The 16,306-nt window shown below is 43.0% G+C and overlaps 1 protein-coding gene across 1 annotated transcript in view; it reads right to left on the minus strand.

Moving 5' to 3' along the window:
* Positions 1-338: 338 nt before the first annotated feature.
* Positions 339-16,306, minus strand: part of LOC143923525 (uncharacterized) — a 151,186-nt gene continuing 135,218 nt past the window's right edge. Inside the window, exons 8-9 of the mRNA XM_077447248.1 lie at positions 15,279-15,559; positions 339-1,548 (exon numbers count right to left, since the gene is read on the minus strand). Of these exons, the coding sequence (XP_077303374.1) occupies positions 1,497-1,548; positions 15,279-15,559 (333 nt within the window). The 3' untranslated portion in view covers positions 339-1,496. The remainder of the gene's footprint in view (positions 1,549-15,278; positions 15,560-16,306) is intronic.

Consider the following 16,306-nt stretch of genomic DNA (forward strand, 5'->3'; position numbering starts at 1 on the left):
TGGTGTCCCTGGTGGTCCAGTGTGGGCATCCTCGGGGGGGCTGCACTGATAATCGATCAGCACAGACCCCCCCTGTCAGAGGAGCAGCCGATCGGCTCTCCTCTACTCGCGCCTGACAGACGCGAGTGAGGAAAAGCCGATCACGGGCTTTTCCTATTTACACTGTGATCAGCCGTGATTGGACACGGCTGATCAGGTGGTAAAGTGTCTCCGTCGGAGACTCTTTACCGAGATCGTAGTTGCAGTGTGTCAGACTGACACCCCGCAACAACGATCACCGCGATGCGCGCCCCGGGGGTGCGCAGCGGCTCAAAATCATGATCGCATCATGACGTCCGGTCAGGATTTTGAAACCACTATGCCGCCGTGCATCTGATATAGGGCGGGCGCCAAGTGGTTAAATAATCTATGTTGTTTAATTTCCTGAGGGGGGACACGTGACGTACTATCTAGATCAGGATCAATAACAAAATTTAGATCTCCTACTAAGATCACTTGGCCCTGCTTAAAATCCGCTAGAGCATTCAAAATCCCATGTAAGTATTTTTTTTGGACCCATATTAGGACAATAGACATTAGCTAGTGTGTATCTGTTCCTTTGATGGAACAGATTTCTGATAAAGAAATACATTCTGTAGAAATACTTCATGTTTTTTTTTTTTTTTTTTTTTTTTTTATAGCATTAGCAGATTATACAGAATCTAAGAGTATAAATGATGACAATCGCTGTTTCCAGATGGAGCTCACAGACTTATAACCAGAAAAAAATAAAAATGAAAAATTACTGCGCTGTCAAAAAATGAATTAAGTGAAAAATCTGTGATTAAAGTGAAATTGAAATGCGTATAGGAAAAGCAGCTGTGTACCTGTGAATGATAAACTTCTGGGAAGACGCTGTGACCTTTGCTGCATATTTAAAGAGCCGGGCCGGGTATTAAGCCAGGAGCCAATGTGATCTCCTGTAATAGGAGATCAACAGGCATCGGTAAACGGCAGTGTGTGTGGAGGTGGAAGGCACATCTTTTCTCATCACTATTCTTGGGTGTATTGCTTGCTGTTTTCACATTGGAGATCTACCAACAATTGAATGGACTGTGTATAGTGTGCTGATGATTGTTCAATTTTTTTTCATGGAATTCACTTGATAATGGTTGAATAAGATTAAATTCATATTGCACAGATTCACTCTTTATGGAAAATGTTACGCAACTTGATATTGGAAGTCACAGACTTGTATGTCTATGTTCCCAACACATGCTAAAACCAAGATAGGAAGTAAATTGATTCATTAATTTGGGTTTTGTGGGAAGGAACCGGAGAACCTGGACAAATCATAGGAAGAACATACAAACTCAAGCAAAAGTCTCACTACATAAATTTAAACCCAGAGCTACAAAGCAAATTTTCTATCCATGTAAATCAGATTCCACCCATGTTTCCCGAAGTTCTTATGGCATGGCAAGGGAATGATGATGGTCTGTGATGGTTTGGAGCTTTCACGGGATGTTGGCATCAATGTTCTCCAATGTCTTGGCATCAAGATAAGCTCTGTTAAAAAAAAGGGTATAAAATAACAATTCTAGAAACCAACCATGATTTAATTGATTTTGGTGATAAATCTGAATTGAATCTCCTACAGTATATTCAAATTCATGGGTTTATTTTTTGGTGCATATCAAGTGGGAGGACATTGCCCCCCCCCCCATAATGCCTTGCCCACTCCTTCACTGTGACCTATAGACCCACAACAGACAATGGGAGGCACTGCATAAAACAGCTTCTTAAAGGCAGGCTAAGAGAAGAGAAAAGAGTTCTGTGTATAAACCTTTGTTGGACTAATTTCACAAGCATTATTCTAGCCCTTAATTCTGGCCCCATTTTGCCTAATATGTTGATTTCCCATGATCTTCACCTACATCAGTGGTTCTCAACCTGGGGGTCGGGACCCCCTTGGGGGTCAAATGACGATTTGCAAGGGGTCACAGAATCCTAAGCTGTTCCTGAAAGCCAGCACCGCTATCCCAGCCTTTTCGCAGCCACCCAGAAGGGCTGTCCCTGGAGCCCGCGGCCGCCCATTCAGCCTTTTTGCCGCTGCCCATTCAGTTCCTGGCATGGGTGGGGGGCAGAGACTAGAGGTTAGCTGACTCGTGAGGAATGTGAAGTGGGACAGGCTGGAGGAGACCCTATCTCTCGATTTTGGCATAGGTGTCACTGCTGCGAGACACCATGAAGTCGAAGACACAGTGAGTAACACTACCTGTGATTAGAGTTACTATTAAAATTCCCCACTACAGTTCTCAGATAAGCAGATGACCTTGATCAAGAGCACCTAAGATGGCTGATCCCAACTCTCCACCAGCACTGCCACTCATCCCAACTCCCTGCTACCCCCCCCCCCCCCACAAAGGAGTAAGAGAAGGAATAAAAATAGAGAATACATGGAGGGGAGAGGAAAAGAGGGGGAGGAACAAAGAAAAAGGGAGAGAAAGAATAAGAGAAAGGACAAGAAATATGGCTAGAGAGAGGGATGAGATAAAAAACAAGAAAATAGGATAGAGAGAGATAAAAGGGAAAGAAAGGAAAACAAAGAGAGTGGCACATCCTAAAATGTATTATAAGGGGTTTTAATACTGTACGAGTTAAAAGGGACTCAGGGAGTGCTAAATGTCCGTGGGTTAGGGGCGCAAATGACGTGTCTGGTGCTGACAACCCATGCTACGGTCCTCAATTATTGTGTTTCCTCTGGCCAGGTAGGAGCGCACAGGGACTGTGGGCACTACATTCTCTCAGGTGCTACCTGAGAGAGGTTACCTTTTAACTTTTTTAGCAGCAAGGGTCCTCCAGGCAGTGTCCCAGGTGAGGGAGCCTGTTCCTGGCTCCTCTCTCCCCCTTCAGTGTTCGAGGAGAGCCAGTACCGACTGACAAGCTGCAGCCCCTCATGTCTTGTGCATGGCGGCGGCCATCTTTTTGGTGTCAAGCAGCATCGGGGCATGCCATTGATATAATTTCTGGGCAGGGCGGAGTTTTCACCTGGGCGTGCAGCATCAGTTCCATCCGCTGGATGCAGGGGGAGAGGGGAGGACCTAGTCAGTGCCTATGTCTGGTCCTGGGCTGGTGCAGTTGCTTTCCCGGATCCCAGGAACAGGAGACATAGCAACGCTGCAGGCTTTGCAATGGATGAGAGAAGAAACGGCTGCAGCACCCAGTGATTTTTGGCTTCTATGAAGGCTGAGTGGAGTGCAACTTTACAGTCTTTTAGAGATTTGTTGAGGTCTTCCTCCCAGTGTGCTTTGGATCCCACAGCCACACCACAGTCATCAGTTTCCTTTGATGCAGGGTCAGGGATTCCCTCAACACAGGTTGATGCCTTTCCATCACAATCTGAAGGGGATTCAGAAGATGATGGGGAAGAGATTATAGATGCCTCAGCATCAAAATATAAATTGTCACTAGAAGAAGTAGACAGTCTTCTCAAAGCAATTCAAGTCACCTTAGATATTTGGGGGAGGAAAGGGATCTCTCACTTTATGATAAAATGTACCTGGGGCTTAGCGGGCCATAAGGTAAAATGTTTTCCTGTCCATTCAGCTATCTCTGACATGGAAAAGGAATACTAGGATCCAAAAAGAAAACAATTTTTTTCAAAATCAAAATCAAAAACGTTCCCATTTGAGGAAGATTCCAGTTCAGTTTGGAACAAAATGCCTAAGTTGGATGCCCTCTTCTCCCAAGTCTCAAAAACCAAAGACTTTGCGTTTGAGGACATGGAAAGTCTAAAAAGGAGGCAATGAATAAAAGGATGGATTTGTTGCTGAAGAGAGCATGGCAATCCACAATGGAGAATTTGAAGCCGGCTAAGGCTGTCACATGCATGCTAAGAAATCTAGGACACTGGTTAAGCCAGCTTAAAGCACATATTAGTGCAGGGACCCTGAAAGAAGAAATTTTATATTCTTTCCCTACAATCGCAAGAGCAGTTGGATATATAGCGGATGCATCCGCAGAATCCATACACATGACAGCATGCTCAGCGGCCTTGTCTAATTCAGCAAGAAGGGCCTCATGGCATAAGACCTGGTAGGGAGACTCAGCCTCCAAGGTTAGACTATGTGGAATCCCGTTTTCAGGAGACCTCCTCTTTGGGCCAGATTTAGAATCCATCCTAAACCACACAGCATAAAAGAAAAAGTATGTCTCAGGGGCAAAGGAAAATCTGGGGGTCGCAGAAAGCGAGAGAAACGGAAGGAGTGCTTTTCCATACTCCTACACAGCCCGAGAAGTCTCAATTACTTGTCGCTTCCAGTGGGGGGAAGACTACAGGCTTTCCTTCCACAGTGGGAGAAAATAACACGCTGGTCCATCCGGAATCCTGTCAACAAGGGGTACGAAATTGAATTTGCAGAGGCTCCACCAAGAAGGTATTTTGTGATGGATATTCCAAAAAATCCGGTAAAAGCTCTTGGCATGAAGAACCTGGTCTTCATGGCATCCAGGAATTTCCACCATCCAGGAAATTCTGTTTAATCCTCAACCTGAAGCCCTTAAACAATCCGATACTATACAAAAAGTTCCAGATGGACTTGATCTTTTCGGTCAGAAATCTGCTGTTTCCAGACTGTTGCATGTCATTGACGCTTATCTCCTCATCCCAATCAAAGAGCACTCTCAAAACGTTTTTTAGACTGGCCTTGAGATCAGGGCAACAGTTCCAGCACCTGCAGTTCAGGGGTTTGCCTTTTGGCCTGTCATCCTCCTCCCCCGCCTATTCAGGTGATGGAGGAGGCCGTAGCTCCCTTAAGGCTCAGAGGCATCATGGTAATTCCATATCTCGATCTTTTGTTTCTGGCAAGCTCCGAGGACCAGTTGAGAAAGGACCTACAGGTGGCCCGCAACCATCTGCAGAGCTTGGGCTGGGTCATAAATGTGCAAAAATCCATTCTGACCCTGTCCAAGAAAGTCCTATTTCTGGGGTTTTGCATTTGTTTGGCGGAACAGAAGATTTTCTTGCCAGAACAGAAAAGGCATACGATTTGGACAGCCCTGACTCTACTGCAGAGCAATCAGCAGGTGTCAGTAAGATTCCTCGTGTCAGCTCTTGGCTTGCTAACGGCCTCCATGCCAGTGGTCCAGTGGGCAAGAATACACTTTGGGCCCCTGAGACAATTCATCCTGAGAGTGTGGAGTATGGACTTGGCCTCACTGGACATCATGGTGACAGTGCCCACCAGGGTAAAAAGATGCCTTTGGCGGTGGAGGAAGCAAGAGATACACTCAAGCGGCCTGGCTTAGTCTTTTCCAGTAGGAAAGATCCTCACCACAGATGCCAGCTCCTGGGGCTGGGGAACATATCTGGGGAGCCATCTGACGCAGGGACAGTGGTCAAGGCTACAAGCGGAAAATTATTCCAACTGGAGAGAACTAAAAGCGATCACTCTAGCAGTTTTAACATTCTCTCGGAAGCTCCTGGGTCATCATGTTTAATTCTGCACTGAGTTGGGCAGAAGTCAATTCAGCATCCTTGTCAGCAGTTCATCTCAAGGGTTTGCTGATCTGGTAGCCGATTTCCTAAGAAGTGAGATAGGGCGAATGGTGCTTAAATCAAGATGTCTTTCGCAACTTTGTCCAAGTTTGGGGTCAGCCGCAAGTAGACCTGTTTGTGAACCAGCAGAATGCCAAAACCTGACTTTTTTTTCCCTGAACAGAGAAGACGGAGCGGTTGGGACAGATGCTCTCAGTCAAAAATGGGACTTCCAGCTGCGTTATGCCATTTCCACCCTTCCAGCTAATTTTGCAGGTCCTGAAGAAGATTTCAAACAGAGTGGCAGTCATATTCATGGCTCCTTTCTGGCCGAAAAGGCAGTGGTTTTCATCTATCCTCCATTTGGTGGTCAAGACGTATCGGACACTACCAATTAGGAAGGACCTGCTGCTACAAGGTCCCCTGTGTTATCCACACGTGGAAAAACGTATGCCTCACTGTGTCGTTTCTGAAAGGCAACTGCTAGAAGAAAAGTTTCTCCCAACGCTTAGTAGACACTCTACTGTCAAGTCATAAGGAGGTTACGAGGGCTATATAAAGGAAAAGTTTGGAAAAAGTACAACTCTTGGTGCCTGTCCAATTCACGGCCTTAGGAAGATCCTATCTCAGTTCTGGAATCTTTTCAACAAGGAGCAAACAAGAAACTATGGATCAGCACACATACAGTCCAGGTAGCAGCTTTGGGAGTCTTTCTGGAATGCTCTGTTGCTTCGGAACCCTTAATCATATACACTATACACTATACAGTTGCAAAAAAAGTATGTGAACCCTTTTGGAATGATATGGAGTTCTGTACAAATTGGTCATAAAATGTGATCTGATCTTCATCTAAGTCACAACTAAGGATGAGCCGAACATCCCCCGGTTTGGTTCGCACAAGAACCTGCGAACAGACCTAAACTTCGTGTGAACTTTAGAACCCTATTAAACTCTATGGGATTCGAATGTTCAAAATCTAAAGTGCTAATTTTAAAGGCTAATATGCGAGTTACTGTTCTAAAAAGTGTTTGGGGACCTGGGTCCTGCCCCAGGGGACATGGATCAATGCAAATTTTTTTTTTTTTAAAACTGCAGTTTTTCCGGGAGCAGTGATTTTAATAATGATTAAAGTTAAACGATAAAAGTGTAATATTCCTTTAAATTTCATACCTGGGGGGTGTCTATAGTATGCCTGTGAAGGGGCGCATGTTTCCCGTGCTTAGAACTGTCCCTGCACAAAGTGTCATTTCTGCAGGAAAAAAAGTCATTTAAAATCACTTGCGGCTATAATGAATTGTCAGGTCCCGTAATACAGAGAACACTCATTGAAAGTCATTTATAATAAAAAAATAAAATAAAAAATAAAAAAGCCCTTTAGGTCTGGTATGGATATTAAGGGGAACCCCACGTCAAATAAAAAAAAATGACGTGGGGTTCCCCCTAAAAATCCATACCACACCCTTTATCCGAGCACGCAACCTGGCAGGCCGCAGGAAAAGAGGGGGCAATAGAGTGTCCCCCCGAACCATACCAGGCCACATGCCCTCAGTATTGGGAGGAAGCTTTGGGGTCCCCCCAAAGCACCATGTCCCCATGTTGATGAGGACAAGGGCCTCATCCCCACAACCCTGGCCGGTGGTTGTGGGGGTCTGTGGGCGGGGGACTTAGCAGAATCTGGAAGCCCCCTTTAACAAGGGGACCCCCAGATCCCGGCCCCCCCTATTTGAAATGGTAAGGGGGTACAAAAGTACCCCTACCATTTCACAAAGAAAGTGTAAAAAATAGTTAAATAAGACAAACACACTTTTGAAAAAGTCCTTAATTAAAAATAAAAAAAATTAAAAAAAATTCCAGCGGTGGTAATCCACTCTTGCTATCCAGCGACGGATGATCATCTCTCCGGGGTCCAGCGATGGCTGATCTGATCCAGCGACGGGTGATCTCTCCCTGCAGTCCAGCGCAGCGCAGTCCATACATCCTTTCTCTGTCTCCACTGGCGGAGACACTGCGGGATCCCGGCAGCCTGACATTTATTATATGAGGAGGGCGGGGCCATCCGTCACCTGACCCCGCCCCCCTCTGACGCTAGTGGGGAAGCCTGGCTTCCCCAATGATGTGTGGGTGACCCCGCCCCCTCTGATGTAACAGAAACCTGTGTTACATCAGAGGGGGGCGGGGTCACACATACGTCATTGGGGAAGCCAGGCTTCCTCACTAGCGACAGATGGGGCGGGGTCAGGTGACGGGTGGCCCCGCCCTCCTCATATAAGAAATGTCAGGCTGCCGGGATCCCGCAGTGTCTCCCCCAGTGGAGACAGAGAAAGGATGGATGGACAACGCAGCGCTGGACTGCAGGGAGAGATCACCCGTCGCTGGATCAGATCAGCCATCTCTGGACCCCGGAGAGATGATCATCCATCGCTGGATAGCAAGAGTGGATTACCACCGCTGGAATCCTTTTAATTTTTTTTTTTTTAATAAAGGACTTTTTCAAAAGTGTGTTTGTCTTATTTAACTATTTTTTACACTTTCTTTGTGAAATGGTAGGGGTACTTTTGTACCCCCTTACCATTTCAAACAGGGGGGCCGGGATCTGGGGGTCCCCTTGTTAAAGGGGGCTTCCAGATTCTGATAAGCCCCCCGCCTGCAGACCCCCACAACCACCGGCCAGGGTTGTGGGGATGAGGCACTTGTCCTCATCAACATGGGGACATGGTGCTTTGGTGGGGACCCCAAAGCATCCTCCCAATGTTGAGGGCATGTGGCCTGGTACGGTTTAGGAGGAGGTGCGCTCTCTCGTCCCCCCTCTTTTCCTGCGGCCTGCCAGGTTGTGTGCTTGGATGGTATGGATTTTTAGGGGAACCTCACGTCATTTTTTTTTTATTTGACGCGGGGTTCCCCTTAATATCCATACCAGATCTGAAGGGCCTGGTAATTGAATTTGGGGAAACCCCACGCTTTTTTTTTATCAATGACTTTCAATGAGTGTTCTTTGTGTTACAGGAGCCGACAAATCATTATAGCCACAAGTGATTTTAAATGACTGTTTTTCCTACAGAAATGACACTGTGCAGGGACAGTTCTAAGCACAGGAAACATGCGCCCCATTCACAGGCATACTATACACACCCCCAAGGGAATGAAATTTAAAGGAATATTACACTTTTATTGTTTGCCTTTAATCATTATTAAAATCACTGCTCCTGAAAAAAATGCATTTTTTAAGCTTTTTTTGCATTGATCCATGTCCCCTGGGGCAGGACCCAGGTCCCCAAACACTTTTTATGACAATATCATGCATATAAGCCTTTAAAATTAGCACTTTAGATTTCTCCCATAGACTTGTACAGGGTGTTCCGGCTTTTCGAATTTGCAGCGAACAACCCAAATTGTTCACTGTTCGCTGAACAGGCGAACAGGCAATGTTTGAGTCGAACATGAGTTTCAGAGAATGGATTACTGGCAAAGTGCATTCCTGAGAACTAAGAAGGGTGTTGTATTGTATTTGAGCCGAGGAGAAGAGACGTTGTCATTGTGTGTGTTAAAATATTCAATAAACAAATGACTTTCCAAACTACGAATCATTATCACAAATGTATATACATACATAAATATCGAATTTCAACGAATACGAACGAAATTATAGCGCATATAACAAATGAATTTGACATGATTTGAGATTCAGTATAACGAATATCGTCACTCTACGAATAATAACGAATTATCCGAAAACTTATTAACGTAACATAAGGAATATAAAAGAACGAAATTATGTATTTTACGAATGACAACGAACCAAAACTAAACAAAATTTTCCGTTGTGCACAAGTCTAGTTTGCACTGTGCATCCATCTTTACAGGACGCCCACTCCTAGTGAGAGTAGTAGCAGTGCTGAACTTTCTTCATTTATAGACAATTTGTCTTACTGTGGACTGATGAACACCAAGGCTTTTGGAGATACTTTTATAACCCTTTCCAGCTTAATGCAAGTCAACAATTCTTAATCGTAGGTCTTCTGAGAGCTCTTTTGTGCGAGGCATCATTCACATCAGGCAATGCTTCTTGTGAAAAGCAAACCCAGAACTGGTGTGTGTTTTTTTTTATAGGGCAGGGCAGCTGTAACCAACACCTCCAATCTCATCTCATTGATTGGACTCCAGTTGTACAGAAATCCATATCATTCCAAAAGGGTTCACATACTTGTTTTGCAAATGTCTTTTTTTTAAGGCTTTGTCCCATTCCAGACCAGTTAAAGGTAGAACTTTTACCCAATGGGATCTCTCAGTAGTCCTACAAGCTCTAAACAAGTCTCCTTTTGAACCTCTGGACACTGCAACCTTAAAATACAGTATGTCACTTTAAAGACAGTTCTAATAATTGCAGTCACTTCCGCACGCAGGGTTAGTGATCTATATAGTTTGTCAGTCAGAGCCATTCTTAATGATTTATCCAGACAGGATTTTGCTGAAAACTGACCTGGCCTTCCTCCAAAAGGTAGTCAGTGTATCATCATTCTCAAGATATTGTTTTGCCAACGTTTTGTCGGGACCCATTAGGGGAAAAGGAAAGCCGTTTTCATTCTTTGGATGTGAGAAGAATCGTTTTATGCTATTTAGAATGAACTAAACTACTCAGGATTTCTAAATCTTTTTTCCTTTTGTTTGCTGGAACCAAAAAAGGGCAGGAAACCACTAAAGGATCCATTGTCAGATGGCTAAGAATTGCAATTGAATCAACTTTTACTTTTGGATCTCAATCCACCATTGGGTGTTCATGCTCAATCTAAAAGAGCTCTAGCAGCCACATGGGTAGAGAAAGCCTATGCTACCCGGAACAAATTTATAAAGCAGTGACGTGGTCAAGCAGCTAACGAATTCAAACGAAATTCGAATCAAATTCTAAAAATGACATTTTGCGACCCAACTTTAGGGCCATGTATCTCGGGGCCACTTATAGCTAGGAACCCCAAATGGTATGCAAACACAGTCGAACTAGCACTACAACATATCCAAATTTGGGGTTTCTAGCTCCAAGAGACCCAGAGTTACGGGGCCCACAAAGTTGATGTGACAGATGTATATAAGTAACTAACCATCTTCCAAAATTTCTAATTCAAATAGAAAAGATTAGAAAAAAATATAATTTAATAGAATAAAATAGAAAGAATATACAACCATCTTATGAATATGAATATATTGAATATGAATTATAAATAGAATAAATTTGAATTTTGAATAGTATAAATTCAAAAAATTAATTAATTTTAAATTTGGATAGAAAAGATTATAATAAAATAGAAAATAGACTATAAAAATGAAAGAACAGAATAGAATATACAGTATTATATTTTATTCTGTTCTGTTCTATTGTTTTTCTAGTCTATTCTTTTATATTCTATTAAAATCTTTTCTATTAAAATCGAAATCATTATATACTAAATTCGAATTTCGGAAGATGGTGGTTTTATAATATATATATTTTTCTTTCCGACATTCGAATTTCGTATACAATGAATTCGAATTTGAATAGAAAAGATTAGAATGGAAATAGAGAATAGACTAGAAAAACAATAGAACAGAATAGAATATAAATACTATCTATTTCATTTTTAATTTCTTTTGCAGATTACTAATTGTTTCCATAAGATCTCCTGCAAACTATTAGCATCTATTTACATTTTTGCATATCTCCTGCAGACTATTAGTATCTATTTTGTATTCTAACCAGATCTCCTGCAGACCATTAGCATCTATTTTTTTTTAGCAGATCTCCTGTAGACTATTAACAGCCATTTCACTTCTTTTTTTTGCAGATCTCCTGCAGATTGTTAGAATCTATTTCACTTTTTTTGGGAGATTACTATTTCTTTCCATCAGATTTCCTGCATTATAATAACATATATTTCATTGTTTGCAGATCTCCTGCAGACTATTAGCATCTATATCTAAAGGAAATGGCTGTTCTAATGCAAAAAATAAAAATAAAAATGAAATAGATGCTAATAGTCTGCAGGAGATCTGATGGAAATAAATAGTAATCTGCAAAAAAAGAAAAATGAAATTGATTCTAACAGTCTGCAGGAGATCTGCAAAAAAAGAAGTGAAATGGCTGTTAAGAGTCTACATGAGATCTGCTAAAAATGAAATAGATGCTAATAGTCTGCAGGAGATCTGGTGAAAAACGAAATAGATACTAATAGTCTGCAGGAGATCTGCAAAAAATGAAATAGATGCTAATAGTCTGCAGGAGATCTTATTAAAACAAATGGTAATCTGCAAAAAATTTTAAAATTAAATAGATAGTATCTATATTCTATTCTGTTCTACTGTTCTAGTCTATTCTCTATTTCTATTCTAATCTTTTCTATTCAAATTCGAATTCATTCTATACGCAATTCAAATGTCGGCTATATATATATATATATATATATATATATATATATATATAACCATCTTCCGAAATTTGAATTTAGTATATAATTATTTCGATTTTAATAGAAAAGATTTTAATAGAATATAAAAGAATAGACTAGAAAAACAATAGAACAGAATAAAATATAATATATTCTATTCTGTTCTGTTCTATCGTTTTTCTAGTCTATTTTCTATTTTATTGTAATCTTTTCTATCCAATTTTGAATTCATACTATGCGAAATTCTAATTTATTCTATTCAAATTTGAATTTCAGAAGATGGTTGTATTTTCTTTCTATTTTATTCTATTAAATTATTTTTTTTCTAATCTTTTCGATTTGAATTAGACATTTTGGAAGATGGTTAGTTAGTTACTATATATATCTGTCACATCAACTTTTCATACTTGCAGTGTACCAGTGCAAAAAAAAACACACATCTTATTTCATTTATATTTATGGTATCAATGAAGTTGTCAGCATGCCTGATTGAAGAAGTCACAGATGTCGATCGCAAGGCAAGTACATATGCGGTTTGTCATTGTCCACTTGCCACAAGTTGTGTATTGTCCACTTGCCATGACACCTGCCACGAGTGCCACGTGACCTGACACGAGTTCCACATGACCAGCCACGAGTGCCATGTGGCCGGCCACGAGTGCCACATAACCTGACACGAGTGCCACGTGACCAGCCACGAGTGCCACGTGACTTGACACGAGTACCACGTGACCGGCCACGAGTGCCATGTGACCAAGTTGTGGATTGTCCACTTGCCACGTCACCTGCCACCAAGCGACCCCAGATATGGGCAATATGAAAGTACTTTTCTGCAGCAGAGAATTACATTTTGCGACCCGAATTTGGGCCCACATATCTCGGGGTTTCTAGCACCAAGTGCCCCCGAGATACATGGCCCTAAAGTCGGGTCGCAAAATATTTTCGAATCCGGTTGAAATAATTTTGAATCATGTTGAAATCATTTCGAATTTGGTAGAAATATTTTCGAATTTGGTTGAAATATTTTCGAATGTGACCGATTTTTCGAATTCGGCAGAAAACTAAACGAAATACGAAATGAATTTAACGAATTTAACAAATATAACTAAACGAAATTAATTAATTAACGAATTAAAACGAAACAAAACTAAACAAATTTTTTCCTTTTGCACATGTCTAGCCGTCTCTACACCTTCCTCCTGTCCTGTATATCTACTATTCCTATACTGAACCCTCACACAGCGCCGTCACTACATCTCCATCCTGTCCTGTATATCTACTATTCCTGTACTGACCCTTCACACAGCGCCGTCACTACATCTCCATCCTGTCCTGTATATCTACTATTCCTGTACTGACCCCTCACACAGCACCATCACTTCACCTCCATCCCGTCCTGTATATCTACTATTCCTGTACTGATCCCTCACACAGCACCATCACTTCACCTCCATCCCGTCCTGTATATCTACTATTCCTGTACTGACCCCTCACACAGCACCATCACTTCACCTCCATCCCGTCCTGTATATCTACTATTCCTGTACTGATCCCTCACACAGCACCGTCACTACACCTCCATCCCGCCCTGTATATCTACTATTCCTGTACTGATCCCTCACACAGCACCGTCACTACACCTCCATCCCATCCTGTATATCTACTATTCCTGTACTGATCCCTCACACAGCACCGTCACTACACCTCCATCCCATCCTGTATATCTACTATTCCTGTACTGATCCCTCACACAGCACCGTCACTACACCTCCATCCCGCCCTGTATATCTACTATTCCTGTACTGATCCCTCACACAGCACCGTCACTACACCTCCATCCCATCCTGTATATCTACTATTCCTGTACTGATCCCTCACACAGCACCGTCACTACACCTCCATCCCGCCCTGTATATCTACTATTCCTGTACTGATCCCTCACACAGCACCGTCACTACACCTCCATCCCATCCTGTATATCTACTATTCCGATACTGATCCCTCACACAGCACCGTCACTACACCTCCATCCCATCTTGTATATCTACTATTCCTGTACTGATCCCTCACACAGCGCTGTCACTACACCTCCATCCCATCCTGTATATCTACTATTCCTATGCTGATCCCTCACACAGCACCCTCACTACACCTCCATCCCATCCTGTATATCTACTATTCCTATACTGATCCCTCACACAGCACCGTCACTACACCTCCATCCCGCCCTGTATATCTACTATTCCTGTACTGACCCTTCACACAGCGCCGTCACTACATCTCCATCCTGTCCTGTATATCTACTATTCCTGTACTGATCCCTCACACAGCGCCGTCACTTCACCTTCATCCCGTCCTGTATATCTACTATTCCTGTACTGATCCCTCACACAGCACCGTCACTACACCTCCATCCTGCCCTGTATATCTACTATTCCTGTACTGACCCCTCACACACCACCGTCACTACACCTCCATCCCGTCCTGTATATCTACTATTCCTGTACTGACCCCTCACACACCACCGTCACTACACCTCCATCCCGTCCTGTATATCTACTATTTCTGTACTGACCCTTCACACAGCGCCGTCACTACATCTCCATCCTGTCCTGTATATCTACTATTCCTGTACTGATCCCTCACACACCACCGTCACTACACCTCCATCCCGCCCTGTATATCTACTATTCCTGTACTGACCTCTCACACAGCACCGTCACTACACCTCCATCCCGTCCTGTATATCTACTATTCCTGTACTGACCCCTCACACAGCTCTGTCACTACACCTCCATCCCGCCCTGTATATCTACTATTCCTGTACTGATCCCTCACACAGCGCCGTCACTTCACCTACATCCTGTCCTGTATATCTACTATTCCTGTACTGACCCCTCACACAGCTCTGTCACTACACCTCCATCCCGTCCTGTATATCTACTATTCCTGTACTGATCCCTCACACAGCGCCGTCACTTCACCTCCATCCTGTCCTGTATATCTACTATTCCTGTACAGACCCCTCACACAGCGCCGTCACTACACCTCCATCCCGTCCTGTATATCTACTATTCCTGTACTGATCCGTCACACAGCGCCGTCACTACACCTTCCTCCCGTCCTGTATATCTACTATTCCTGTACTGACCCCTCACACAGCGCTGTCACTACACCTCCATCCCGCCCTGTATATCTACTATTCATGTACTGACCCCTCACACAGCCCTGCCTAATTCAATTGTATTATACTTTAATCCTTTCTAACAATTTTTAATTTGATGGAATTTCTGTACATCTTAGATCATACTTTACAATTCATTATAGTTCCGTCTTTTATTACTAACCTGAGGTTCTTTGCAAGTTGTTTCTCACCAATTCCTTCCAGCACAAGAATAGTTAGAGGCAATGCTCGTTCTTTTGTGTAGCGTCTTATCAGAAGTTCTGACACTTCCATTCTGTTCTTGTTCTCCAGTTCTGACGTCCTCATTGAGTCGTAGTCGTTTCTGCTAAGAAATTCTTCATCCTTCAGACGCATTTTGAAGTTTTCAAATTGTTCTTGCTTTAGCTCTTCAAGCGTCTTTAGAAGTTTTTCCTTTAGAGTGAGTTGGGGGGAAACCACTTTTGCCTGTAAGCAGTGTGTACAGAAAGTTGAGAGCTCATTCACAGCACTGTGGTTCTATAATATGTACTTTACTTTGTGTTTTACTGCATTGCATGACAACTCTTGTTATGCGTTTGTTTGATTTGGTGCTACTTATTCTAATTGGCACAATGATGCACCATCCCACTACATCTGTATTATAGTGCCCACTGTGCAATGTGGTGTGGAAAATGTTATAAAACACAAATCCCCAAGTCATTCCCTTTCCTCCCATATACCTTGCACTGCTCATAGCACCATCCTGCCACCCACTTCCCGCCAGGAACAGTATAGCATTCCACACAGGCAAAGCACCTTACCTCCTTTCTTTACAAGGTCTACCTGTGGTCCACCTCCCTCTCCTTCCCCTGCCTAATATTATTCTCTACCAGTTTACCCCCAGGTCAGATTCCCCCAAATCAGCTCCCTACTGCTCCCCCCTCTTTCCAGCAGCTCTCTCCCAACCCCCCACCCAAAAACCACCTGGGGTGTAAACTTAGTTGTTATACTGACTTTGCACCGCTTTTGTCTACAGCATTTAGAGGTGGGTAATTTCACTAAAGATGGGTCGAACCCCCCACCCCCCAGTTCAGTTCATGCCCGAACTCTCGTACATCCCAAAAGTTCAGACCCAAACAACTAACACATGGTCTATGAGACCCAAACAGGAAATATCAAAAGTGCCCATTTTAAAGGCTTTTTTGCAAGTTATTGGCCATAAAAAGGATATGG

This window comes from Lithobates pipiens, unplaced genomic scaffold (genome assembly GCF_037356315.1).
Source record: "Lithobates pipiens isolate NorthernLeopardFrog02 unplaced genomic scaffold, aLitPip1_a1.2 Scaffold_22, whole genome shotgun sequence".
Lineage (NCBI taxonomy): Eukaryota > Metazoa > Chordata > Amphibia > Anura > Ranidae > Lithobates > Lithobates pipiens.